Source organism: Heliangelus exortis, chromosome 15, assembly GCF_036169615.1.
Source record: "Heliangelus exortis chromosome 15, bHelExo1.hap1, whole genome shotgun sequence".
Lineage (NCBI taxonomy): Eukaryota > Metazoa > Chordata > Aves > Apodiformes > Trochilidae > Heliangelus > Heliangelus exortis.
In genome coordinates, this window is record NC_092436.1 from 6,998,819 (window position 1) to 7,024,505 (window position 25,687).

The 25,687-nt window shown below is 40.1% G+C and overlaps 1 protein-coding gene across 1 annotated transcript; it reads left to right on the forward strand.

Moving 5' to 3' along the window:
- Window positions 1-1,361: 1,361 nt before the first annotated feature.
- Window positions 1,362-25,113, forward strand: ITK (IL2 inducible T cell kinase). The gene is made up of 17 exons (XM_071759223.1): window positions 1,362-1,641; window positions 10,102-10,206; window positions 13,063-13,144; window positions 14,543-14,671; window positions 15,318-15,358; window positions 16,155-16,306; window positions 16,781-16,846; window positions 17,027-17,081; window positions 17,707-17,786; window positions 18,380-18,516; window positions 19,134-19,208; window positions 19,897-20,068; window positions 20,591-20,807; window positions 21,734-21,798; window positions 21,885-22,003; window positions 23,531-23,688; window positions 24,218-25,113. The coding sequence occupies exons 1-17, from the start codon at window positions 1,471-1,473 to the stop codon at window positions 24,287-24,289; spliced, it is 1,896 nt and encodes a 631-aa protein (XP_071615324.1). The 5' UTR covers window positions 1,362-1,470; the 3' UTR covers window positions 24,290-25,113.
- Window positions 25,114-25,687: the final 574 nt, after the last annotated feature.

Genomic DNA, 25,687 nt, shown 5'->3' on the forward strand with positions numbered 1-25,687 from the left:
ATTGTATTTTAATGGCAAATGCAGGTTCTCAATTGCACAGATCAATAAGGATCATTTGATGATCTCTGGAACATGCTACTGGAACAATGTAACATAAAACAAAAAGGAAGGAACATACCACCTCTTTTTTGGAAGGAGTGAACTATACATTCTATTGAGAAACATGGTTCCCAAGAAGTTTGTCTAAGAACTTCCCTACAAAATCCAAGTCTTTGTTTAAACAAGTTTGAAATTCTGGTATTTGTTCGGTTTTCTTTTTTATTCATCATGAACTGAATTTAAAAGAACAGTATATTCTTTGGATCTTGAAAACAACTCTAAAAATATACCAGAAGTAGGGAGCCATCTCCTACCTGAATGCTACGTTTAACTAAAGGCAAAATTCAGCACTGGTAAATAAATGATTTAGACTGAAATAATTTCCAGAAATACCTAATTAATGACAATACTTATCTTGCAGTTGAATTCCACCAGACTCCATCTCCCCAGTCCTCAGTAGCATTAGCAATACATTTATACATCACTAATAAAAAAAATAAACAAAATATTAACCATGGAAAAACAGAGAACAAAGAATTAAATTTAACAATATTGTTGTATAGATTACATGAGGTACATACTATTTTGTTTTTATAATTCTATATTTAGCCTGGTGAAGACTGCCTCAAATGGTGCCCTGAAGTCCTGAGTAAACCTGAGTTGCACTTGATTAAATGTTTGTGATCTCTTCACTGCTGATTACCCTGGTGTTCATCCACAGAGGGCATCCACAGAATAATAAGAATGCACCTGAAGCAGTCAGTAATCAGTAAATAGTAACCCATAATAAATATTACGTTGTTTATTTTAACCACTTTCAATTTAAGTATTTAATGACTACAAATATTTATCAATCCTTATACAAGTACATCCTGGGTGTAAATTTCTTTGCTTACATAGTAGGAATTTTCAAGTTATATGAGAAATTTCCTTAATATAAGTTGGCACACAGACAATATAAGTCTGAGACACACAGTCAACCATTCAATACTCTAAAATGGAAAGCAACATTCCTTTGAAAAATATGGATGCACGACCTACTTCTAAGAGGACAAGAGAGACACTCATCCTATACATTCATGTTCAATATGTAACTATTGTAACTATTTACTAAATGGGCAAGTAGGAGACAGAGGCTTAATCATGCAACATCTCCTTTTTAATTAATTTCTAATCCTTGACTCACTGAATGTCCCTCAAATGTTATTTTTTCCACCACATTTACCTTAAAGTATATTTCAAGATGTGCCTTTTGTTTTATGACTTTAGAGAGGATGTGGTTATGATTTGACAGGAAGGAAGCTTTGCTGTAGATGGGAAGATAGAGGATAGAGCTCAAAGCACCTACGCTGCCTTCTGAACACCTTTTTTTTTTTAATTAACTCTCTTCCTTCTTGTGTCTCTTTCTTGGACGGGCACTCAGCTCATCCTATGTCCTGGGAGAGGACCATTTTTGGCTCAGCCATGAATAACTGCGTGCTCCTGGAGGAACTGCTGATCAAAAAATCCCAGCAGAAGAGAAGGACTTCACCCTCCAACTTTAAAGTGCGATTCTTTGTTTTAACCAAATCCAAGCTGGCTTACTATGAACATCGCCATGGGGTATGTCAGCCATTTTCTCTCTCAGAATGATGGAGGGAAGGATGAGATTTGTTAAAGGAAGGGAAGGATGCTAATGGAGGGAAGGATGATCTTTGTTAAATTTTGTTAGTGTTTTTGGTCTTTACTACAGCATCATTCACTAAAAAATGTGGAATGGTCAAATGCATCATTTAGAGTTTCTGGTCAGTTGGCTTTTGGTGTGCATGGAGGAGTAAGGCGACCGTTTTTTTTTTTTATATAGAAAAGATCAGGGGTTTTTTTAGGAATTCAGGAGAAGCTGTTATGGCTGTTGTGTAACAGCTGTGTGAGCCTGTGCCTGGCAGTTTACATGAGTGTGGGGTTACATTCAGTGGTTGATTGCAGAGATCCCAAGTGTACCTAATTACATCTGCAAAACCAGTTATCCACTGATCTTCACTCTCTCAATCTTCTCTTCAGGGCAGCAGACTGATGGCTGGCAGGAGACCAGTCTTACATTTCAAAATATATCCAGCTGTCATGTGTAACTTGTCCAGTCTTTGGAGTATTTAGCTTCCAAAGGGATGTGATTATGAGATCCATGCTCAGAGTAGGCACTCTTTCTTCAAGCTTCCATTTCCCTGATTTGCTAAATATTAAGAAAATGAGAAATCAGTCTGCACACCCCATTGTGCTGGGTGTTCTAGTGAAATAAGAATAATTTTCTTCTATTTATCTAGATATGGTTGTAAATAATATTGCTTGATTTCTAACAATCACTGAACATGCTTTTAATCTATTATATTTATGCACTGTTACTGCATGCACTGGGGACCATGCTGCCTTGCTGTCCTGCACTGGCAACTTCATAGCATCTAATCTTGCTTAGTTGCAGAAAATCATGTTAAAACTTAACTCAGCAACACATGCAAAGTATGATGTGCCTTTGTATTTTATCATAACCTAGTTGAGGTTGGACATCATCTTTAACAGTAATATTTATTTGCAAGTTATGTCTCACATACGCCCAACAAAATGTTTTTTGAGAAGTCCCATTGATTTCAATCAGGTGGCTTAAAGTAAAGCATTCTCTTCTGTGTTAAGCCCAGGCTTAACACATCCCTTTCTCTATATTTTGATGCTGTGGGTATAAAAAGAGTTTTAAATGTTTATTGTAGCAGTCCAAAGCAAGGACATAAGCAAGTCAAAGGGATACAAGGATAATTCTGTAAATGACACTGGAAGCTGTCCAGACAACTGACAACATAAAAGCAAATTTTTGCATGAATTTAACAGCATTTTTGTCATAACCACCATAGCTAGAGAGAAAGCAGTGATCCCAGGGGCCAAGCACACAATCGTCATTAATGTTAATGAAGGATATTTACATATCTCATTAGGAGAATGAGCCCTCACTAACTGACAACAATAAGAAGCTGTGTTTTCTAAAATTCACTGAGCAGTGTACAATGCAGGGCTGTCTCAACATAAAGCAAACCCTGATAACAGAAACATGTATTCAGCCCCCATCTCTACTAAAATACATGAGAAGGTCCTTTATTATAATATGCAAATCAATTCCATTGACAAAAATTCTTTGTTTCCAGGGTCTGATTTTATAGCTACCGTGCACATGAGTAACCAAGCACATGGGAGTAATCATTTTAACTGTTTCAATGAGTTTGATCCTCACCAGGATAACCTACAAGGAAGACACTATGTGATAATCTCAGGGTGCCAGTACACTGGCAGTACCCTAGAAGCAGCACCCCTTTGGAGAGGTGTCTAGGACAGAGTTTCAAGTATCCTTAATTATCAAAAGCACTTAAACCTGTGAGCTGCCTATATCCCATTTGCCTCAAGGCTTATGTTACTTGGTAAATCCTTCAGGGTTGCAGATAGGATAGTGAAAAGAGAGAGTTTAGTATTTCACATACTCAGTAGAAGTTTTTGCATAGTTTTCAGTGTGTTCCACTCCTATTTGGGAGCAGAGAGGCAGAAATGAGCATGTCTAGCTATATTTCAAGCTGGTTGTAGCCTAAAAGTGGCACAGATGCCTGCAGCTGATGCCACACTTTGTGAATAGGCCACTGTCTTCTAGGTAGCACGTTAGTGTGTTAGCAGAGATTGCATGATCTCTGCATCAGAGCTGTTCATCTTGGCATAACTCAGGCCTGCAGAGAGTGCTTGGATCTGCTGTAGCAGCTATAGAAAAGCACTCCATCTCCCTATGCCATAGTTTTCCTTCTTCAAAAATAGGCACTGTACCCTATACAGGCATTCTGAGAAGTATTTCAGGGCTGGGAAAGTTGCACCTAACACATAAGAAATACAGGTACATTAATATTTTAAAATATATCTTTATGTACTTGTGGGCTAATACTAGTCCAGCTTTTAAAGGCAGCAATGAAAGGCACAAACAGAAAGGAATGAGTTCCCTTTCAATTTATGCAGTCATATTGTTCCTACACTGGTCAGATGCTCAGTGGGTCACATAGCAGGAGTCAGCCTTGTCCTGGGCTCTTTCATTCAGATCTTTCATACTCAGAAATAAACATGGCAATTCAGTGTGCTTTGAAATTTACTTTTAGTCTCTTGTCCCAGGAGAAAAAAAGGAATAAACTTATCTGAAAAGCCTTCTATCAGCACCCTAAACATGACAAAGCTGCTTCTGTTTCACTATCTACACTTGGGGTTACTTGCAAGAGTTCAGCCCAATGTAATAACAGCAGCACTTAGTTCCTTGCTCCAGATGGCCATTTTACCTCAATTACTCTACACAGAATCTGATTTGTCCATCCTGCCCTAGGAAGACTTGTTTTTCTTTCCCCAAGACTCTAATGTAAACAGACTCCCACTTCTCTTCTGAAGATCTCCATTTTAGTGTTCCTGTTAACTAGAGTCACCATTCACACCATTTCTTGTGGCTTTTTTGTTCTGAGTACCTTAACATTCATGAAGCTATAATCCTCATCTGAAGTAAATTTTTATATGGTTTTAATGTGGTTTTAAAGGCTACCTTCCAAATAAATACATATCTGAGTATATGCATCATTCTTTGTAATTTGTCATGTGTTTATTAACAAGTTCTACTTGCTTGCCAGAATTTACAATACCATCTGTCTTCAGATACATATCTCCAACTAATTTTTTTAATAATATACCTATTGCCCACAAAGAAGTCAGGCTTGACATCTGTTTGCATCATACCCATTTCAATGAGTTTTTGTGTAATAAAATGAATACAACCTTAAATAGGATGAAGACAAGGTACAAACCTGTGCCTAATGATAAATGAATCCTTTAGTATACCTCTGGAAATATAAACTGGATTTTTCAATTATCCAAATTGTATTGTTGGAGTTAAAGGAAAATTAAGTTCATATTGTTTGCTACAATGAGCCTCATTTCTATTGCAAAATCACAGGATCATGGTAATACAGGCTGGAGGGGACTTCTTAATTTTATTTAGTCTCACTCTCTGCACAGGACCAGCATTAGATCACTGCCTGGAGTAGGACTATGGCCAAGACTATTGTCAAGACTAGAAGCTGGCTGTAGCATTGACAGGTCACTGCTTGAAAGCCAAGGAGAGAGATTTCATATCTTTAAGCAACCGCTTTTAATGCATCTTATCAAATGTTCTTCTAAAGACTTAGGAAGGTCCTGTCTATTGCAGTTTTCTCATTCACAACTTCTGCAACATGGTTGAGGGGGGTAGTATTCTCTAGAGAAAATTACTCTAAGCAAAATGTGGATGTTGTATCTGTAGCCTTTCTAACTCTCCAAATGTATGATAGAGTCCAGTATATAAAAATAGATCCTCTTTGCTGTAATAATAGTTTTTTCCTTCTAGCATGTGATCATAATTTTCTTTTTGAACTTTCTGTGCATACCCAGTCTTACCACATCTTTGCCTAGGTATTTATTGTTCTTTAATATTTCAAGGTTTTTTGCACATTACTTGTGAGCAAAGTCTTCCCAGCAAATGTCAGATGCTTCCATTTTCTTTGAACTACAAAGTTCAAATCTTTTATCTGTTGGAGAACACTAAGGACACAGCAAAATCTTCAACCCATGTTTTCTTTTATACCTTTAAGAAGAAGGGAATCCCTCCCAATATGAATATACTGCAATATATATGAAGTATATTTATTTATATAAGAACCTTATATAAGCTTTTATGAGATTTTTCTACTAACACCATTTTTTCTTCCAGAGCCTGCCTTTGCTTTATATTGCAATCAACATCATAACTTTTGTTATAACTATTTTTGTTATAACTATTGTAGCTCTGCCTGCCTGTTGTTTTACACTCTTAATCCTTTCTGAACATTTTTTTGTCCTTGAAGCTTATATTTTTTTAATTAGAAAGTGATGACGTTTAGTCAATTTAACTTAGCTTAACATTTTCATTGAAACCTTCATTCACTTCAATCCACTCCTCCCAGCCTTTTCTACAGTGAAGAATATAGATTTGAAGATACTAATACAGTATTAAGTAATGGATATATGTTCATGTTTGATTCTTACTGCTTAACTTAAGCTCATGAGAATAAAAAAGCATCCTCTCACACCAGAGGTCCATGAGCCAAATGACCTGTCTCCAGGAGTGGTCAGTACCTGCCATTTAGATTAAAATTTTAAAAATAGCCTTGAATGTTTTCCTGGAAGCAGAAAGAGAATAACTTCCATGCAAGCTTAGATTTTTTTTTTTTTTTTTTTTTTTTGCCTTTGTAAGCTCATAAACAGCTATATGAGAGAAAGATCCTTCGACTTTCAACATTTTTTTCAAATATCTTTAAATCAGCCTAAATTATTCTGAAGAGAGGCATTTTTATGGTGGGATTTGTTGGGGTTTTTTTCCCATTTTATATCAGCCAGATCTTATTGCTCTCAAGTGAGAACATGTGCTAAGCCAGGAGGAGCCTACGCTGCTTCTGGGCTGTGCCCCTGCCCCTTTCCTCTTCACAGCTGGGGGAATAATTGCCATTGGTGTCATCCTGTGCTCTTAATAGCAACACTGTAAAATTGTCACTGTGTTACTTAAGACATCCACCCCCGTGGATATTCAGTCAGAGCTGTGGGTTTTGGGAACACAAGAGCCATCTCTGTGCCCACCCCTGCCTCATCTCTACCTTTTGGCCTCCCTCCCTTCCCTCTGCTTCCAGTACTGGTGGATACTTTTTCTGCCAGAGCCCTTTGGCAAATACAAAGGGGCTCAGCAAAACATTTTAGCATCTACCAAGGGGTGTTCGCCTAAATTCTTGGTGCTGCATTATGAATGGGCATCACAAATAGCAACACCAAAGTGTTAGCTAGAAAGCAGCAAAGTACTTCGACTGCACAGCCCCATATCTTACAAGATCTTAGACATTTGTGAAGCTGGAGGGTGCAGAGCTGGGGTCAGGAAGTGATGGCAGATTTCTGTGTCACCTGCAGACACCACTGACAGCTCTCTGAACCTTCATGGGTCCATGGTCTTCACACCCTCACTTCTTCCCCTGCCTCAGGCCCTGGGCTGGTGAGAAGTGATTTGTTTTGTTGTGTATCCAAGGTGCTCTGGCATGGGTGAGCAGCAGTGTTGGTGGCTGTGTAAGTCTCAGCATTTGATAAATGCCATGTGGTTCCTTCCCCAAGCAAGCATGATGAGGTGCCTTGTGCTGCAGGGCAGGGCTATGTCAGTCGTACACAGTCAATTGTTCTTGTGTCTAATGAAAATAGGGAGCATTGTCATCATCATCATGCAGTAGACACAAACAAAAGGACTGATCAGTGAAAGAGCTGCTGAAGGTGTGTGGCAAGAGGAGGGGAAATACTAAAGATGACCATAACACGCTGGACTTGAGAGGCACCTGGGTCTGTTCAGAGTTGTTCTCTCTCCTTCCTGGAACTGCCACATTGCAAATAACTGACCAAAAGAAATAAAATAGAGTGGACTGCTCTGCAGCATATTGTACATCTCTGCCTGGGACAGCAGCATGCCCTGGTTATTTTTCCACACTCATTACACAGTAAGACCACTGTTGTTTTTTCCTGACCAACTAGCTCCAAACATCTACTTAATTATACTGCAGGCAGACTGTAAACAACAAAGGCACATCTGTCAGCATGTTTTCTCTTGCCCTTGTAGGAACAAGTCTCTGAGGTTTTTTGGAGAACATTTTAAAGAGCCTTTTCCTCTCCACTCCCTTTCATATGGCCCACTTGCTTTTGTTGGATTAAAGTGCAGTCAGGCATCACAAAAGCAGGGATATGTTTAGCTTCCAGCCCAGTTTCTGGGTAATGCCTGGTTTGTAAGCAGTAATTCCAGTTGTTTGTGCTGCCACAGGACTGTAATTGCTTCATATCAGCACAGTCCCATTTGCTGAGAATCTGCTGGGCAGTGCAGTGGCTGAGCTGCACCCTGACATTGCACTGCATGTGAACACTTGAGATTATGAGGAGCTTCTCTTGATGAAATTATGTGATTAATAGGAGCACAGTAAGTAATGAGAGCTGCAGGATAACTGCACAAAGCCCCTTGAGAAGGCTGAGTCTAGACAGACATCAACAAAACCCAGTGTGGAGCGAAAGACAGTTTGTCTGCTTTCTAAAGCTTCAGAGGAAGAGTGCATGTGGTTAAGCCCTAGGACTTTAAAGCAATAAGATGAAGGAGGGTTCAGTTCTCATAAAATGAAAGTTTTTTATAGGAAAAAAAATTATTTTGTGTCTTATAGAAAAAGTAGATGGCCCAGGGGCAGAACAAATGATAGAGGAGATTGTGTAGAAGAGACAGAGGAAGCCAAGTCTGGAAGAAAGAAGTGAACAGACAAGCATGAAAGAAAACAGACAGGGAAAATGTGGTGTAGTAAAACCTTCTAAGGCTTGGCAACACTCTTCATAGTTAATTGCTATTTACATTTAGGGGTGCTTTAGAGACTTGGGTTTACTGATATAAAAAGATCCTACTCTACCACCCCATGAACCTACACAGGCAGATGTTGTCTACAGGAGGTGGTGTTGGCAGGAAATCCAGAGGCACTGGTTGAACTGCAAAAAAACCATACAAATAATGCAAAAAATACAAATACAAACCCCGATTGCTCCAGCAAAGTCCAGCAAGAACAATGTGAGACCACAGTGTAATAATTTTCTTCTCTTTCCTCAAGTCCAAGCATACAAAGGAAAAGTACACAGCCAGTTGTGTAAGAACAAGGTCTGAGGAGCCTTGGAGCCTCTTTGTTTTGAGGCTGTTTGACATCACATTGTCACCACTCATCCCATCTCCTACAGCATCTGCTGCTCCCCTGTGTTAGGCTAAATTTACTGATGAAAGGTAGCAACAGAGCCACAGTGAGGGGTGACATAGTGGTGGGGACTGCCACTGCCAGCAGGGCAGAGCTGCAGGTCCATGGTGATTCAGGGAGCAAGGAGCAAGAGGGACCTGGAGGGTGAAGAACACGAAGGGATGGGTTGGAAGTCCAGGGGAGGGGGAGAAGGTTGACAAAGTCCCTGAGGGAACCCATGACAGGTACAATGCAGTTGCTGAGGTTCACACTCCCTTCCACTGACAGTCATCTGTGTTTGACAACAAAGGCTTTTCATCGTTTTGGGCGTTCCTAAATCTCACCAATTTTCATCACATTATCACAAAGCTGAGCTGCAAGCCAGCTACCATTTAATCCCTACTGAAAACGAATCAAAACAGGAAACCAGCTCACCCCTGGAGGGCAAACACATCTGTAGTGAATCCTTCAGAAGGGTGCACCAGGTCCTGAGCCTCAGCTCCCACCTCCCGTGTGCCAGTGGCTGCCTCACCTCACTTCTGTAAAAGCTGAGGACCTGCCAGGCAAGGATTTGGTAGGAAATCAGGTATTCCAAGGAACTTGGGATAATTGGATGTCTGTTATTCTCTCATCCTTTCCTAACTGCCCATACTGTTATCCAGGGCTGCCAGAAAAAGTTTTGTTGTCAAGATTTCCAGGACATTTTTTTTTTCAAAATTTCCTGTTATTTTTACTTATCTAAAAACACAGAACAAAACCAGACAAATATTTTGTTTCTTGGAAAATATATACAGTATAAATGTTATATTTTAGATAAAATCCATAGTTTTGAAATTCTCAGTACCCAGCTATTTTTGAAATAAAGTTTTTCTTGTTTTGTAGCCTTTCAGTATGAAACAGGAAGACTGGTGAATTTAATGAAAATAGTTATTTTGGGTTTGTTGAAAGAAAACAAAACAAAACCTGAATTTCAGCCAAGGATTTTTACAGGTTGTCTTAGAATACACATGCTGAGTTGAAATTTATGTATATGCATATATGTATGTGTATGTGCAATCCATATAGAGGTGCCACATATAAGAATGATTCTTTATAGTTTCAAAGGTCTTCATGATCAGTTAGTGTCCTTCTGCTTCATTAAAATTAAATCTCTTACAGACATGACAGTCCTGTCTAATTAGTCGCTTCATCCACACTCATTAGCATAAACCAATTGTTTTTCTCTGTCTTTTAGAAAAAAAGAACTTTGAAGGGTTCTGTGGAACTTTCTAGGATTAAATGTGTGGAAATTGTGAAAAGTGACATCATCATTCCCTGTCAGTATAAATATCCTTTCCAGGTGAGTCTGCCCATTGATCATACTGATAAAGATATCACTTTTTTTATAAAATCCTGCCTCACAGTGCAGTCCTTAATGAACCCAGCACAAGGGTGAATAACAAGAAAAGAAGAAAAGCAGATTAAGGTTTGAAATGAACTGGGAAATCAGGGACTGAGTGTTACTACAAGATATGTAAACTCTTACACTCATTGGTTTTAAATTGAAATTGGTTTTAAATGAGATTTTCTAATTCCATCTGACATTTAACACAATGTTCATCTGTCCCACTAACTCATGTTCAGAGAAGCCCCATCTTTTTCACAGGGAATCCACCCAAGTTTTTTGGCTGATTTACCCATGTGGTGCTGAAACTAAACACATTCAGTGGCCTTTGCTTCAGAAACTGGTGAATGTGATGATTTGGGGAGACTTTCCAGACAAGAACAGAGGGGACATTTAGTGATGAGACAGCTTAATAACCAAGAGGTGGACAGTGCTGGCTGTAGGATGAGGAACACATTGTCTGGTGTTAATTATTAACACAAATGAGATACATTTACATTCTGATGTAAATATCATTGCCACAGAATATTTGCTCAGTTATTGCAACACAATTTCCCAGTTTATTATGTTATTCCCTGTGCTGCCACTTATCAGAATTTTATCATATTGGTGATACTACTTTTCTTAATAATTATGTATGGATTTTGAGGAATACAGATGGATTTCTGTTCAAAGATAGCTTTGAAAGAGTGAATTATCTGGACTCAGATTTGCAGATTAAGAAAAAAAATAATCTTGTGACCGATGTACACATGTTCACAATATATCCTTTATAAATAGTAAATAAAGGGTTTGGGGCTTTTTTCCCATTCCTATTATCTCAAAGCCAGCAACAATTTGGATGCTTTGCTTGGCACTATCATTCTGGCAAGTCATGAAGTAGCTTGTAGAATTACCTCTAAATCTTCATTTGAACAGTAAAAGGGCATATCCACCATGCTCTAGTCTGAGCTTTGGAAAACATTACCTTGCAGAGATATGAGAAGGAAGAAGAAATAATTTCCCAAACTGATCTGGGCCTGGTAACCCTCCCTCCAGCATGGAGTGGTCCCCAGCCAAGATCATAACAATGGCCCTGCAGTATTACAAAATATTGCTGAGTTGGTACATAACAAGCACTCAAGAAACCAGATTATCAGTGTTATGGCCTTGTTTATGGGCATTTGGGAGCAGCAGAAGATGCTGTTGTACCTCACAAACAGCTTTTGATGAACATCTGACAGGAAAGCTGGGGCTGGGTAGGAGCTGCCTGACTGGGGGAAAGCTTCATGGAGAATTCCAACTTGAGTGGACATGGACTAGAAAAGGAAAAACTACTCAGATCTTCTTAGTTTTGGTCAGAATCTTCAAATCTATACCTCCATATGTCCAATGCTTGTAAGAACAGCAAAATAAAGTGAAGGTAGAGGTGAGTAATGTGAGATGGTAACAGGGGAGCAGTCATGATGGACAATGCTCCATTGAGGTCTTGATCATCACTCCTGCTTGTAGAACATCCAAGGTTTTTCCCCTCAGTTTTGTAGTATTTGTGAAATTATCTCCTTTTTTTAAATTTATTTTAAAAATAAAAATCTTGGCTGAGCCCAGCTATAAATCTCTCATGAAACCACAAGGGGCTTTTTGGTTTTGTGTGGCTCTGCTGGCAAGTGAGCTCCTTGCAGAAAAGCATGGAAAGAGTGATTTTTTTGCAGCTGTGCATGCTCATGGCTACTACTTTTGGAGATCTGCATACTGCACATTTCAAAATCTGCCTTAGATTGTCAAAACATTATACAGACAGAACAATAATATCAACAGGAGTGGCTTTAAATGAGTGCAAATTATTCCTCCCTGGTTATCATTTATCTCTCTATAGCATGCAAAGCCACTGAGTCACACAGCAAGGGCTAGAGATCAAGAGATGGCAAATATTTCCTGTTCTTAACAATCAACATTGCTTCATCTACACCCTGAAGAAACTTAAAAAAACAGCTGCTCTCTTGTAGAAACCTCTATTTAAAGATGGTTGTCAAAGTTTTTCAAAGTATCTGTGCCATAAAGAGACCAGGTCCCATATGGAATTAAATCGCTGAAATAAAGATTGGAAGAGAAATATAGATTGTGCCTTACATCAAATTTTAGGCAAAATGTCATAATCTAGTTCAGTTTCTGAGTAGTTTCTCTTCTTGTTATGATTTTACTGCCTGGTCTGAAACTTCACAAATGTTATGTATTTCTCTTCCTTTCTTTGTTCATAATTAAAGCCAAGTTGATGAAAACAATATCTTTATTTCTCACTGTTAATTTGCCTAGAGCTTCTTATTTCCCCTCTATAATCCCAGTAAAAGCTATTAAAAACTTCAAAAAGTGATAGTAATCCAAATAACATCCAGGGAGTTGTTTGAGATTTATACTGGCACAAGATAAGCTAGATTTGACTCTTAGCTCTTAAATGAAGATATCTTACAAGAAACTGCTAAGAAACAGATGCCATTTCCCCAGAGATGCTTTAGAAGCATTCATCAAGTAACAGGCTGAAACCTCTGCAGATTGAAATTGCTGCACCTCCATTGATTTAATGAGCATTTCCCAACAGCATAAGATTGATCTAAAACATTGCTTGTCCATAATTCTCTCTTGATCAGGCTTCTACTCCATTTTAAATGATCAGAAGTCAATGAGGTTAAGAGATGCTTCTGAACAGCCTGTTACTCATCTACATCATCATTTTGTGTGTAATTTCTTACTATGGGGGCTGCTTTCTCTTCCTTCAATTATTTCTTCATGTCCAGCATATTTGGGATTATGTCTAATGGTTACTCCCCTCTCCAGATCATCCATGATAACCACATTCTCTATGTGTTTGCACCCAACCACGAGAGCCAGCAGAGATGGGTCGTTACGCTGAAGGAAGGTAATAAACCCCCTGTGCCCATCTAATTGTTGAAGTTACTTATCCCAGACAGCTTTCTCACAAGCTATCATGCAGAAAAAATATGTACAAGGGGAGCTGATGTCTTATATCCAAGTATGCAAAGCAGTAGTGGGGAATGAAGTTATAAAATCTTCCATATAAAATAACTGCATATAGATTTTGTGGGTGTGTTTTCAGCAGCAGTGGAAAATTTGGACATGGAATGCTTTATTTGCCTCTTTCTAAGACAGATTGTTAGTAAGTTACCATAATTTGAGGTTTCTTATTCAGGAAGAGCTGAGGATTTTGACATGACTACGTTTTTTATAAATTAATCTTTTCTGAGTAGATGTTTTGCTTAGATGACAATAATAGAGCAAATAATGATAATTGATAGCAAATAATGATAATTAAGAAACACTTTTGTGGGTAGCTTTCATTTTCTGTTCACCTGAATTGTGCTGTGGCTGGCAGCAGGGATTCTGAAGGGAAGGCACAAGAATTAAGCACTGCAGGCAGAAACCAAGCCTAATACTTGCCACAAGGAAGGTGTTACTTCGTTACATGAAAATTGCACCAGGCTTCTGTTGCCGTTTTTCTCTGCTTTATAACACAAGCTGTTGTTTTGTTCACTCTGAAAACATTGTGCCTGATGGAGATATTACTGGGTTCATGCACTTTCTCTTGCAACCAGTTATTTCCCTTCTGGAGTGCACCTGCTCCAAGCTGCTATTTCATCACCTCTTCTTGTCTAATGTTTTGAGACTGTTCCCTCACTTGGACAATTTGAATAGTCATTTGAAACAGACCAGCAGAATTTTTTTTGTTCTTTTTAGGAACATTGTTACTAGAGATAGAGAGACTGTGCTTCAGGAAGAAAGACTTTTTATCCCTCATGCACAAATTCAAGGCTGGTATTTACATGTTAAAAAAAAAATGTTCAATGTTGGTGAATGCCAGCTTTTATAGCTCCTGCTGGACACCAAGCCAAAGCAGCAAGTCAGTATCTTATGTACATACTGTAAAGCTGCAGTTTTCCAAAGGAATCAACAGCATATGACATGCTAGGTTTTCTTTCTCTTGATGAAACCTTTCTTCTGTGATTCTGGTGTTTATCAGTTCAAGGGAAGGGAGGATCCTCTCCTCCCACAGTAGAGAGGGATGGGCTTCATGACCAGCAGAAAGGATATTCTTCTACATCAATGGTTGCATTTACTCTGGGCGAAGGAAAACATTAACAGAGAAGGTGATAATATTCACCAAACCTTGGTTTGACGAGAATAAAAAGTTCCTCTAAAGTGCAGATTGTTTCCACTCAGTTCTAGATGTCTTTCAGAGCTTATATGAATGCAAACCAGTTATTTTCCCCATCCTTTTTCTTCCCCTAACATTCTCCAGAAACCAGAAACAACAACTGTCTGGCTTCAAAGTGTCATCCAAACTTTTGGATAGATGGCAAGTGGAGATGCTGTGCTCAGACAGAGAAGATGGCAGCAGGTTGTGTGGAGTATGACCCCACCAAAAATGGTATGGGACTTGTTAAGGCCATTCTGACCTTGAAAATATTTATTCCTAGTAAAAGTAAAGGATCAAATCTGTCTCAAACAGAACATCAAAGAATATCATGTTACATTTCCATCAAGAAACACATTGATGGTTTCTTGGGATATTCCTTATTCTGGCTTGTCTGTTACTGTATATGGCATTCTTTGTTGTGAATTCACATTCTCCTCTGTGTGGTGCTTGGTGCTGTCTTTGGAATAAGAGGAAGAATTTTATCAGCTGTGGTAAGACAATATCACAACTTTCTTGAGATAGATGTGTTCAACCCTGTGTGTCTTCTTTTGTCCTAACTATATTTCCTCTGTATTTTCAATGGTCAAATCAACTTTGTCTCCTGAAAAAAAAAAAGCCTATTAAATTATTCTTCACCCAAGACACTTCTACCTTGAATCTGTGTGATTCCTTAAGAAATTTGCACAGCAGTCTCTAACCCAAACTGTATGGTTGAGAGTCTCTGTGTAAATGCAGGCTGTTGGTCTGTCTTACTCCAAAAGACTAAAGTTTACTATTCACTGGATTTGTATCACCTTTATTAATTTGTCACCTTGATCATTTCCCCTTTGATGTTGTCCAGATCTACTTCAAATTAGCTTTCTTGATTTAATTTCAGCCTCAAAGAAGCCTCTTCCTCCCACTCCTGAAGATAACTGGGTGAGTGCAGTGAGGCACACTAAGCTTTCCTTAGCATTCTGAGAGTTTAACTTGCAGTGGTAAATATATAAATATATACTCATTAAGGTTTATCACAGTGCAGCAACCTAGAATGTCCCCTGTAGTAACATTCCCTGGGTTTTTCTCTTATCTTTCTGTATTTTTTTCATAAGCTATAAATCAGCAGCATCCCACTAGAGTTAGGTTCATTCCTGCAGAAAAAGCTGGGTTTCACAAATAGCTTTCTACTGGTGATTGAAACTTCAACTGTAATTTTTTTTTCAATCTATAGAAAGGGAAATTGGGGAAGTAGGAGGGATATGAGAAAAGGTGCTGTGAAAGGGAACAGAGAAGTAATTTCCCAGACCCATTTGGAGGTGAGACAAAATGTCTCTGACTTAATAAAAAGGGAGAAGGAAGCTGGTTGTTAGGGCTGGATGCCTTACTGGAGGGTAGCAGGGCACTGGGACAGCCCCTCTAGGGAGGCCATGGAGGTTTTACCACTTTAAGCTTATAAGAGGGGTTTAGGAAACTTATGTGAAGAATAGAAAGACAGAAATAAGCCTGCCCTAAGAAGGACCAGTTCTGTGCAACTGACATTTTTATATGAAATCCATTATTTGAAAGTGTTTTAAAAATCTCATGTTGTGAAAATAGCACCCTAAACTCCCTGGGCTGCTTTCCTAGCTTGAGGCTTTTGAACCCAGAAGGCACCATTGCCACTAAAGAAACACCATTTTAGAGAACATGCAAATGGTTTTATGAATATGATGATCTTTCTTCCTAATTTGTGCAGAAATTGTTGCTAGATCCAAAGGAAGCCATAGTCATAGCCATATATGACTATGAAGCCCAGAATCCACAAGAGCTGACATTACAATATAATGAGGAATATTATGTGATTGACAGCTCTGAGGAACATTGGTGGCTGGTTCAAGATAAGAATGGGTAAGTCCCTTTTTAACAGACAATTTACAAATCCTTTCTAGGATTTGTAAAAGTCCTTTTACAAGTCCATTCTGTTCTTCCATTAATATATATGCTGTCTTCTAGTATAACTTTTGTGAAGCATCATCCAATCTGTAGGATGGGAGGTTATTTACAGTAACTTTCTTCCCTTAGATGTTTCTTGTATCCAGGCAGCTGAAGAAAAAGGATCCAAAACTTAATTTTTAAAAGTAACAGTGCTTAGTTCAGGTTAATACTTGCTGTCATAGGGGGGAAATAATGAAAATTGTGAATGTTTCCAAGGTTTGAAGTGAAATAATTTGTTTCCTTCTACCAGTAACCCTACTAAGTGCATAATAACCAGCATTTCTATCATGCAAAGAGCAAGCAAATCTTTCAGGGATGACTCCCACATGCAGATGCAGAGAAAATCCTGTCTGTCTAGTGTGCTCATGCTGTACCACATTTTAACAGGCATGAAGGCTACGTGCCAAGTAGCTACCTGGCAGAAAAATCACCCGAGAATCTGCAAATATATGAGTAAGTTGTGCCTATGTTTTTCTTCTGTCCTGGATTTGTTAGAGAAGCTACAAGCCTCAAATGTCCCTACTCACATAATTTATGGTCACTAGTGCTGGTGGGGACTTGCAATTCAGAGGTTTTTCAGCAGAGAATTTAACAACCTAGAAATGCTGATTCTGGGTCTTTTCATGTTTTCAGATGGTACAATAAGAACATCAGCAGAAGCAAAGCAGAAACACTCCTGAAGGATGAGGTAAAACAGTGTTATGTGTGGGAGAGATGGGTAATAATATTTAATGAATACCTGCAAGGGCTCCTTAGTGTAAGAGGGAGCTGACCCTTGGGTTCCTTGGGTTCCTGTTGGGCTGCTGCTGCCCTTGGCTGCTCTTATTGTGCTATGCAAGATAAAGAACCACTAGCAAAGCCTCTCACTTCCTCAGCAGCTGAGTGTAGGCAGAAGGCTGTGCCATTCTTCTGTAAAACACACCAGTAACTGGGGTTGATGGAGAACATTGCTTCAGAACACCTTGTCAGCTGAAAACTGTGATTCTAGCTCATCTTCTCTACCTCTGCAAAAGGCCTGAGGATGCCAGTAGTTCTCTGAAAAGTAATCAATCTTGTGCTGAAATATTTTGGATGAAAGCAAAAGTAGACAAGTTGCCAGTTGTACCTGCAGACCTTGGGCAGTCATCAGGGCTGTGAAGGGAACAGACCAAGCTCCATCAGCTGAATGATGTCTCTGTTTTTTTCCTACATATTTAGCACATCCTTGTGACTGAGTAGCAGACTGGGGTAAAAAAAGCAGAGCTTTGCCTCCAGCCTGCTTCTTTTTTCCCATTGTATATCTAACCAGTTTCTCTCGTTTGCTTCTGTTACAGGGTAGGGAAGGTGCCTTCATGGTGAGGGATTCGAGGCAGCCTGGCATGTACACAGTCTCTGTTTTCACCAAAGCATTAAGGTACAGCTGATCTCGGTAATGAAATGGCTTCTGTGAGAATGTAATTTCTGTAGTTGTTTTGGCATTACAAAGAGAGAGCAGAAGGCTCATGAAAATGATAGAGGAAAACACTTCCCAAAAAGGCAGAAGAGTTAGCTGTCATTTGTGAAGTCTATTAAAGGCTCTGCTTCTCACTGCATCTAAATGTATGCCTATAAATAATCCCTTGTCCCCTCAGCTGAAGTGTCAGTAGGATCAACATGGCCTATGTGCTGAACTCATCAGGAGTGGGTAACACAAGACTGGTGAAAGGGTTTCAGTGATGAGACAGAAATGTCTTTTTTTTCAGAGAGAGGCTGAGAAACTTAGTACTCAACTTGTTCTGATCAGGAAACCTCAGAGTTTCTAGAGATTAGACCATCTATGGGTGGGAGGAAGAACATACAAGTACACAGTTTCATTAGCAAATGCAGCTCAGTCCTTGCTCCTCCTCCATTTGTTCTGTGTAAGGAATGTTCTTCCCTTTGCTTGATCTCTCCTCTTCCATTTATATCCTGTATTCCTGTCTTTTTGCCACAACCTAGTTTTCTTCAAAGAACCCCCCTCTTTTTCAGCACTGATAACAATCCTGTTATAAAGCATTATCACATCAATGAGACAACAGACTTTCCCAAGAGATATTACTTGGCAGAAAAGCACGTGTTTGACTGCATCCCTGAACTCATCAACTATCACCAGCACAATGCAGGAGGTGAGTTAAGGCTGACATTTATATATCCTGTTTTACCATGCAGCCAGGTGACTGTTTTGAATAAAGGAAGGCTCCCATGTCCCCTGTTCTTACAATGAAACTTTAAATGACACAGCTTCTCTTCCTATCCTGGAAAATGACCATCTAAAGCCAGCTTCCAGCATTACATCTCCATCCTGGTCATACTTCTAAGGCTGACTATGATGATCACAGATGTCATAATGACATACTGGAGAGAGTCCTTTGTTTTTGGGAGACCATGGGGATGTGTCACCACTGCCAGATCAAGATACCTGTTTGAGTTACACTTCAGGACCTCCTTGCCTAGGAGGTGATATATCCCTCATATTAGATTTCACAAAAAGCTAGGTACATGGCACAGACTCACATTTGCTGACAGTGAAAATAGGAAATAAGCTGAAACTACTCAGAATTGGCTTCCTTCTAGCAGGCAGGAAAAAGGAGTATGAATAGAAGTTCAGCTGCCCTCAAGTGGAGCTGAGAACTCAGTACAATGAATCTGCTTTCAGTCTCCACACTGCCTTCTGGGGTATTGACAGCCACACCTCCCATGACTGGGACAATAACTGGAACCCATATTTTCCTCTGTTATTCAGGTCTTGTCACTCGTTTGCGATATGCTGTCTCGTCTAGGAGAAAAAAGGCTCCAATCACTGCAGGGCTGAGCTATGGTATGGTACCCTCATCACTGTTTGGCAGTCACATTCCTCACTGGTTAGCTGGGTGATCCTGAGTATCCCCATAGCTACTGATTCATGTGACTATGGCCACAATAAGAAGCTTTCTTCAGATCTTTACACTGCACTATTCACTAGATTATCATCCTTGTCATTACCATTGCCAACTGAATGAACTGATAATGCAATGCCTTGAGGGAGATGAGAACCCCATGGTGTCAGTGAAGTCAACATAAAATACTGAGGTGAATGCTGAACAAAGGTGATGGGAGCAGGAGCATGGCCTAACTTCATGAAAGCTGAGTCCCTCCTGAAAGATATCACCATTTGCACATTGTCTACAGAATGGTGCTGGTAGCATCTTTGTTGTAACCCTTGGAGACACCAAAGAAACTCAGAACCACGTTATGGCTGGTACTGCACTTATGCATAGTAGAAACAACCCTGCCTGAAGAATTGGATAGACAAGACAAATGGGAAAAGAAAGAAGTTGTTGTTGTTCCTGTTCTTGAACATGACCTGCAGCATGGACTTGTCAAACGAGCTAAAAAAGTCAGACAGGCAATTTGAGGGAGATCCAGAAAGGCTCATTCTGAGTTCTGTCTCAATGTTTAACCCACGAAATCTTGTTGTTTGACATTTTGCTGATAGATCCTTACTCTTTCTCCTTTAAAATCAACAGGAAAATTGGTCATAAACCCCTCTGAGCTCACCTGTGTACAGGAAATTGGCAGTGGTCAATTTGGGGTTGTCTACCTTGGTTACTTGCTGGAGAAGACAAAAGTAGCCATGAAGACCATTCGTGAAGGAGCAATGTCTGAAGAGGATTTCATCGAGGAAGCTAAAGTCTTGATGTAAGTAGTGGTTTCACTAACAAAATCAGATTCTGTAGGATTCCTGAGACTAAAGCAAAGTGTTGGAATATGAATGGGAAATTTAAACTTGGATTAGCTACTATGTGTCTGAATAGTATAGAGTGAGAGACTGTGAGCTCTGGTGGTTACACACAAAAACAATTCAAAGTGTAGTTGAATTATTGTGCTTCTGTCTGTCAATATCCAGAATGATCTTCTAAATCTGTGCTGTTGTTTATTTGCTTTGTTTGTATTTTGTACATTTTCCTCCCTTCGAAATAGATGGAAATGGATTTTATTTTTGTTTGAATGGGTGATTTTCCATGCAGAAGTCTTTTGGTGACTTTTACCATTAAAATGAGATGATACTCTATGCTACTTGATGGTAGACATGGTCTACACATTTTCTTCTTTCTGCTTTCTTAGTTGGCATTTGCAAAGAGAGTGGTGCAGCAGGATGAAATAGGTGCCCATATATAACCCACTTGCCAGATTTTTCCACATTCCCTTCCCATCTCACAGGAAGCTGTCTCATCCCAAGCTAGTGCAGCTTTATGGTGTGTGTTTTGAGAATAATCCCATCTGCCTGGTGTTTGAGTTCATGGAGAATGGCTGCTTGTCCGACTACCTCAGGAGCCAGCGGGGAAGCTTTACAAAGGAAACCCTGCTGGGCATGTGCCAAGATGTATGTGAAGGAATGGCTTATCTGGAACAAAACTCTGTCATCCACAGAGATCTGGTATGTTGGTCCCACACAAACTCTTTCTCTCCTTCTGCTGGGCGTTTCCTTGTGCTTTCTCCCTTCCTTAATTTTCAGCTTTCACAGTGCTCCTGCCTATCTGTTGCTTATTTCAAAAGCAGCATTGATACTTCAGGGAAAAAAAAAAAAGCATCCCCTGGGGCACTGAACAATCCATTTCCCTTAATTGTATTTGAGAGAGAAGAAATGAAGACATAAAGATTATGTTAATCTGAGTGGACTCTTGCTCTCTGAGAACCCCAGCTCCCATAGTTCCCTGAGACTGACCACTGTTCCTATCTAACATCAGTGAAGTAGCCAAAAACATCTGTTTTAACATATGCATAAACTTGCATAGCTGATAAAATACTTCTAATGTGATGTTCAATCAAGCTGCCTCAGTCCCTGCTGCTGTTTTGTTAGCAGAGCAAGGAGTGCAGGTAGCTGTGGATGTTTTAGGCTTTTTCTCTGTCCCTTCTGGGAAACAAGGGCCTGCAATTCAAACTTGTGGCTGAACATCTTTCTTGGCAACACAGATATATATATTTTAGGCTTAGACTGGATTTTTAGGAAGAAGTTTTTTAATACGAGGCTGGTGAGACTCTGGAACAGAATGCCCAGGGAAGTTGTGGATGACACCTCCCTGGAAGTGTTCAAGGCCAGGTTGGCTGAGGCTTTGTGCAACCTTGTCTAGATGAGAGGAGTATATGATCTCTAGGGTCCATTCCAACATTCCAACCTAAGCCACTTTATGATTCTGATTCTATGATTTTTTATATACAGGTTCTCACCCTCTTTGTATGGTACAATGTAACTTTGATTTTTCATTTTTAATCACTATCTCATCTGACATGATAAGAGAAACTGAGGGGCTGTGGTGGTCTTTGAGCTCTGACTCTCTGCTTTTGCATCTTCTTTTCTTGCAGGCTGCTAGGAACTGCCTGGTGGGGGAATCCCACGTGGTCAAAGTGTCTGACTTTGGGATGTCCAGGTAACGCCACCAAGGCTGTGCATGGTCCCTGTGGGTCTGTCGTGGGATGGGGAGGTTACTCAGCCTGTGCCCTTTTCCCTTTCCAGGATTGTCCTTGATGATCAGTATACCAGCTCCACAGGTACCAAGTTTCCAGTCAAGTGGTCTGCTCCAGAGGTTTTCTCCTACAGCAACTATAGCACCAAGTCTGATGTTTGGTCATTTGGTAAGAACCTCTTGTGAGAATAGAAACAATTCAACAAATGTCAACTCATAAAATCTAGGGGTTTCAAGACTGCTTTGAGTAAACTCTCCCAGACAATATATAATTTGTGTTCTGCTTAGGACAGCAAGCCTTATTAATTTAAGTAAAAGAAAGGAAGGAACAGTAAACTACCTAGGCGCTTTGGGACAGTGCAAATACTGCCAATTTAATGCATTATTCCTGTGCAATGATATATGATACCAAATAATTCTATCTCGTATCAATATAGCAGGAGTGTCCAAGACAGGGTTGGAGAGTCACTGACAAGATTATATAAAGAAAGAAAACATATTTAGGCACTCCATCCCTCTGCCTGTTAGTCCCAAGAACTGATGCTTCACTCAAACCCTCTGCCTTTCCAACTTTGCTCTGCTGACTCTGCTTTGTACCAATCTGAAAATATTATTTCACAGCTCACATCGTTTCACCTCATTTCCTGTTCCCCAACACTTTGTTTTATGATTTGTGCTTGTTCTTTGATCTGCCTTCTGGACCCTCATAGATAAGAAAACAGTCATGGGGGGTTTTCCCCCAAAGTCATTGGCAGTGGAGATAACACAGGCGATCCCCCTGCTTGTTGATCTGGCACATTAATGTGTCTGGCACATCTCCAGCTAACATGCAAATCACAGAACTGCAGAATGAATGGGTTCAGTGTTCTGTGCACAGCACACAGTCAATGGGATGCCACTCAGCTCTGGGCCTAGCAGTAAATAATGCAGGATTATAACCTTTGCTAGTCTGTGCTTTTGCATTCTGTGCTTCCCTCTCCCTTCACTGTCTTCTGCACTGAGGTTGAAGCTTTACATTCCTGGGGTGGGATATGAGGAGCACACTGGGTACTCAGACCCACACAATAGCCTTTGAGAACCCAACATGGAGATATTTTGGAGAGCATCATTCCTTTTTCCATGTCCCCTGGCATGTGAAGGAGGCTGTCAGCACTCACCACTACTAAGGGACATAATTTGCCAGTGGAGCTACCTCTGACACCTCACAGCAAAGTGGGAATGTCATGGGGAGAAATGCTACCTTGGCAAGAATGTCCTCCTGCTTCACAAATCAGAAACTGGGCTGTACACTGAGAGCCAGAGGCTTCCAAAAAGGATGCTCAGTTTGATTTACAGCCAAGTTTGGGAGCAGATATGTGACACTGCTCTGGTTTCTGACCCATAACACACAGACTTTGTCTGACTCACAGGGAAAGACAACTCTGTTGTGCTAGACTATCATGATGAAGGTCACAGAGTCAAACTTGCAGTGACCAGACTGGTACTTCCACACAGTCCAGTGCCTAGTTGAGACACTGGCTGTATGGTTACGTTAGGGCCTCATTTTTCAGATGTGTGCTTAGAGTCCAAGTGAAAATGCTTTACCAAGTACCAGGCATCAACACTGGGCTGCAGAGAAGAGCAGGTGGAAAGTGCCGATGGGCCTGCTGAGGTTTTTATTTACTACTTTGGAATTTCTCTCATTTCTTTGCTTTAGGAGTGCTGATGTGGGAGGTCTTCAGTGAAGGTAAAATCCCCTATGAGAACTGTACCAGTGCAGAAGTGGTGGAGGAAATCAATGCAGGATTTCGGCTTTACAAACCAAAGCTGGCCTCCAGGGCAATTTATGAAGTCATGAGCCACTGCTGGAGGATGGTTAGTATTGTAATGGGAGAGCCCTACTTCCCAAAGACTCTTCCCCTTGGCTTCTAGGAGAGAGGTATACACTTATGCTAATGCAAGACAAAATCCTGGAGGTAAAGCAGTCTGTAGCTTTCATCTGCACCAGCAAGTAAACTCCAGGCCCTTTGCCTTTTATTTAAGCTGCTGTTTCCATAGAGTGTATTAACTTCACCGAGAAGACTATGCCATGCACCTAACTCTAGCTAATTCAACAATTTCTTCCTAAGAAAGCTGCAGATCTGTGGGCCTGAGTTTTAATAGCAATGGTAAAATGACAGCCAACCCATTACAAGGTACTTAGTGTCCACCAGGCAAAATTCACTGCTAGTAGAAAAAAAACATTGCACAGACAGATGTTCATTCTTCTGTTGGCATTTTCTCTGTAGCAATAGATTGTATTTTTGTTAATATTCAGTTTCTTCAGATGGTTTTCCTTCTTAACCTTGCCATTTCTCTCAAGCTGACAATAATGTTGTCCCTCTCTCTTCTCTCCCCTGCTCAGAGGAAAGATGACCGGCCATCCTTTTCTCTTCTACTCTATCAGCTGAGTGAAATTGCTGAGCTCGATCTGTAATCATAGTAGCAGCTGTCAAGTTAAGCTAAGAGCATCCTGAGAGAGCAGATGATGGCTGGATTTTCCCCACATAAAGCATTAACAGGAATCCCTCTCACCACAGACACTTGCCATGCTCCTGGGGACAAGGAGAGGGCAGACGCTGGTACTTCCAGACAGACAAGATATTCCCAGGTCTTTCAGAGCCTAGACAGACACAGGCTTTGGTTTGGCCAAGAATGTGATTTGCAGTTTACAAGCAGAACCAGCAATTGAGCACAGTCCTGAAATGCACAATCCAGCAAGTGTATTTATCCTGAAGATAACACCTCAGAACTAAGAGATCTGACATTGCTATTCCAGTTTTGTGAGCTCCCAAATTGTCTTCCCTGGGAAAAAAAAACAACCCACAATTGTCTTTGACTGAGGAAGAAAGTTTCCATGACTCTCTAATACAGTGCAGGGCGGACCTGAAAGCTCTAAACAGGAATAAACACAGGAGAACAGGCTGGAGATGGTGGTGGCATTTCTGGGTGGTTGTGTCTCCCTTTGCATGATTTTCTCTGAAAGTTTGGTCTACCAGGAAAAGAATACTGGTACCTGGAAAGCTCACAAGGTGTGTGTGTGCATGCAAGTTTGTAAGGAATGAAGAGAAAAAATGATGACTTGAAGAGTCTTTAAATTCTCTCAAATTGCATTGGAGAGGGAAAATAAGACTTGGTGATGAAAATGGAGACATTCATAGAATGGGGGAGCTGGAAGTTTGTGTTAGTTTTTTTTCTTCAGTCTTTCTATAATAGAAGAAAAGTACATGATCTTCATCCAATATCTTTGAACTGAGGCCTGAGTGCTACATGTCTTCAGTGCAGGACAACACAGGATCCCAGGACCTGATTAACTATGAAAGGTACAGGAACCTACTCCTGAACTTGTGTGCTTGGAAGAAAGGAGCTGGAGGGCTCAGAAGGGTAGCCATGAGGAGTAAAGATGCAGAGCATGTAACCAATGCACCAGTAATAATGAGAAGACTTTTGTCCTACTTCAGAGAATGACTGAATCACCACAAGTGAAGACCTTTCCATCTCTTCTGATGAATCCTCTGGGGACTGATAAAAGAAAATGTCCTATGTGAATAGATTGCCTGGGTACTTACTTCATGAGAAGTTTCACATTAAGTGGTGAAAGTAGAAGAAGGCATAAACAATACCTATCTCATGGTTCTTCTGTGAAAATCTACTCTTTCACCACAAGGCATAGACACTGTTTTGACATAACTGACTTCAAAACTGGAAGTGTGGGTGTTATTGTCCCATAGAATTTGTAAATAAGATCAGGACTTTCTGCTTAGCATTAACAATAGCTGGAGAAGTCAAGAGGGCTCACAGCTGCAAAAACATAGTTGTGGGGTTTTTTATGCTT